The sequence below is a fragment of the Taudactylus pleione genome, unplaced genomic scaffold, assembly GCF_031769625.1.
Source record: "Taudactylus pleione unplaced genomic scaffold, aTauple2 ptg000324l, whole genome shotgun sequence".
Taxonomy (NCBI): Eukaryota; Metazoa; Chordata; class Amphibia; order Anura; family Myobatrachidae; genus Taudactylus; species Taudactylus pleione.
In genome coordinates this window covers 352,512-355,112 of record NW_028284725.1, presented here as the reverse complement: position 1 = coordinate 355,112, position 2,601 = coordinate 352,512, and the positions used below count along the sequence as shown (strand labels likewise).

The window sequence follows — 2,601 nt, the reverse complement described above, 5'->3', positions numbered from 1 at the left end:
TGCCGTGCCAATGCCATTGTTTTTATGTGTAATCTCATTATTGATGTTTTTTCCCACTGATGCAATACAAAGGCTGCCTCATTGAGTGAGGTGTGTTATTTATGCAAGTGCCCTGCCGACTCTCTAATAAACCTGTGTTCACAAAATAAAAAAACACAAGCTGCCTCGTCACTCCTTCATGTGCTTCCATTACTCTCACCTCTCCGTAAGTCGAGTGAAGATTGAACCACAACACACATGTTGACCATGTCGACCGATCCACCAGCCCAAGCAGTACCGCCTGCTGGCGCAGGAGCACCGATCAACCCCCCTGTGGCACAGATCAATCCTATCACGCTCCCCTATTACTTCGGAGCCCCGTGGCTCCCCACGTATTCTGGTGAGGACCATGGCACAGAAGGAAGCACTCTCACCGAGTTTAAAAGGAAGATGACCTCTATCTTCCGTTTGTACCCGCTAAGTGATCAGCAGCAGGTCGAGATCCTCATTGGGCAATTGAAGAATTTGGCACTCAGGGAAGTGACGTCCTGGCCCGCCAGAGAAAAACAGAACGTAGAACAAGTCCTTAAACGACTGGCGACCACTTTTGATGCCCGTACCTTATCCACCTTGAAAATGAGGTTATATGCATGTAAACAAAAACCTGGGGAGAGTCTGCGTGACTACGCCCTCACCCTGCAGGAGGCCTTGAGGGCAATCCAGGCTGTCGATCAGGAAGAAGTCAGGAACCCGGATGAGACCTTGGTCACCCAACTGATAGAGGGAGCTAACAGAGAAGGAACACGAGTTCAACTACGACTACTGCGACTACAACTTCCGACGCATACTTTCTTAGACTTTAAAGAAGCGGCTATCAAAATGTTGGGCACGGTCGAAGAGCATAATACGGAATTTCCAGAATTACCAAGTCAGTCCTACTCGGCAGAAGCTGGCTTACGGAATGCATGTCAGGCACCCAAAGAAACCAACCCCGCCTCCCATGGGCTGCAGCTGCCATCCCCTGACCCAATACAATTGTTGAGGAAACAGATGGAAGAAATGACATTGGGAATGGCAGAGATATGTAGGGAGGTGCATAGCCTAGCTCAATCCCAACCGGCGGATTATGAAGAGCCGCGGTGGCGGCCAAGAAGACAAAGGGCTGATGACTGGTGGGAACCACCCCGGGGACAAGGGAGAAGATCAACAGATCGGTTTGATGCTCAAGGCCGTCCCATCTGCAGGCGGTGCCAGAAGGCAGGTCATGTGGAGAGACACTGCAGGCAAGAGGAGACGTTAAACTGCAACACCCCGAGGGTGGGGGTCAAGCCTCGGGGAGAACAGGAGGAGTAGACCCGAATCCTGAAGAGTGGTGGCCCCGGTATGTCGGGACGTGTCCGACAATCCCAATTGTCATAAACGGCGTGGAAGTTTTGGCCATGTTAGACACAGGATCCCAAATCACCACCATACAGCTACCTGCTTTTCAACGCTATTGGAAGGAGGGGCAGTTGCTGATGCCACCTCCCTCATGGCTGCAACTAATTGCTAGTAACGGACTGGGGATCTCCTGCGTGGGGTACTGGGAGGCTAATATGCAGATCGGAGAAACCCTCCTTCCACTAAAGGGATGTCTGATCACTGAGAGTAGTGAAGCTAAAGTAGAACCGGTGATTCTAGGAATGAACGTCTTACAGCAATGTCCGGAGGAGCTATTGGCCACACTAAGGAGTGAATTGTCTCAGTTGGTCACCGGGGAGCGAAGAATCATACAGAAGACTATCAGGGTGCTTCAAGGTCACCAGAGGTTCGCCCATAATGAGGGAGAGATTGGAAAGGTTAGACTAATGGATAGTACGCCCATCAAATTGCAACCCAATTCAGAGACCATCCTCTGGGGCAAGGCACGATGCGGACCAGCTGGCAGAAGCTATGAGGCCTTAATTGAACCCTGTTTAACGTCCGCTCGCCAGGAGGCGGTAGTAGCCAGTACCCTCGTCACTGTGAAGAACGGACGAGTCCCAGTGCGGATCTTAAATCCCCATAATTACGCAATCAAGTTGTATCGACGCCAGCCACTGGCCCGATTATTGTGGACCTCATTTCAAGATGTCGTATATCCATCCTTACAAGCTAATCAGTGTCAAGTAACCACGGAGAGTAGTACAGCTGACGAGCAGGAAGATGAATGGTGGGCAGAGATTCAGGTAGGGGATGGCAGTACACCGAGAGACCATAAGGCCGGAATCCTCCAGGTTGTGAAGAATAATGCTGAGTCTTTCAGCCATAGCCCTACAGATCTGGGTATCGTGAAGGAGATACACCATCGTATCCTGACAGGGGATGCCCCACCCATAAAGGAGCGGCATCGCCCATTGGCACCAGCGCTATTTCAGCCCGTACGGCAACTGTTGGAGGACATGAAGAGCAATGGCATCATCAGAGAGAGTCACAGCCCATGGGCAGCCCCATTGGTGTTAGTTCGCAAAAAGGATGGCCAGCTAAGATTCTGTGTAGACTACAGGAAGCTGAATGCTATCACACATAAGGATGCCTATCCTCTACCCCGAATTGAGGAGTCTCTGACGGCGCTTAAATCTGCCAAATATTTCTCAACCCTAG

The 2,601-nt window shown here is 50.9% G+C and overlaps 1 protein-coding gene across 1 annotated transcript; it reads left to right on the top strand.

Annotated features, from left to right (window-relative positions):
- Positions 1 to 217: 217 nt before the first annotated feature.
- On the top strand, positions 218 to 1,349 carry LOC148509490 (uncharacterized). Its single transcript, XM_088443031.1, has one exon. It carries the CDS (start codon positions 238 to 240, stop codon positions 1,330 to 1,332), a length of 1,095 nt encoding a protein of 364 aa, XP_088299157.1. The 5' UTR covers positions 218 to 237; the 3' UTR covers positions 1,333 to 1,349.
- The last annotated feature ends 1,252 nt before the right edge of the window (positions 1,350 to 2,601 follow it).

What these genes read in the sequence shown, in the direction of transcription:
- LOC148509490 (XM_088443031.1), top strand. Translation starts at nt 238, where the DNA reads ATGTTGACCATGTCGACCGATCCACCAGCCCAAGCAGTACCGCCTGCT.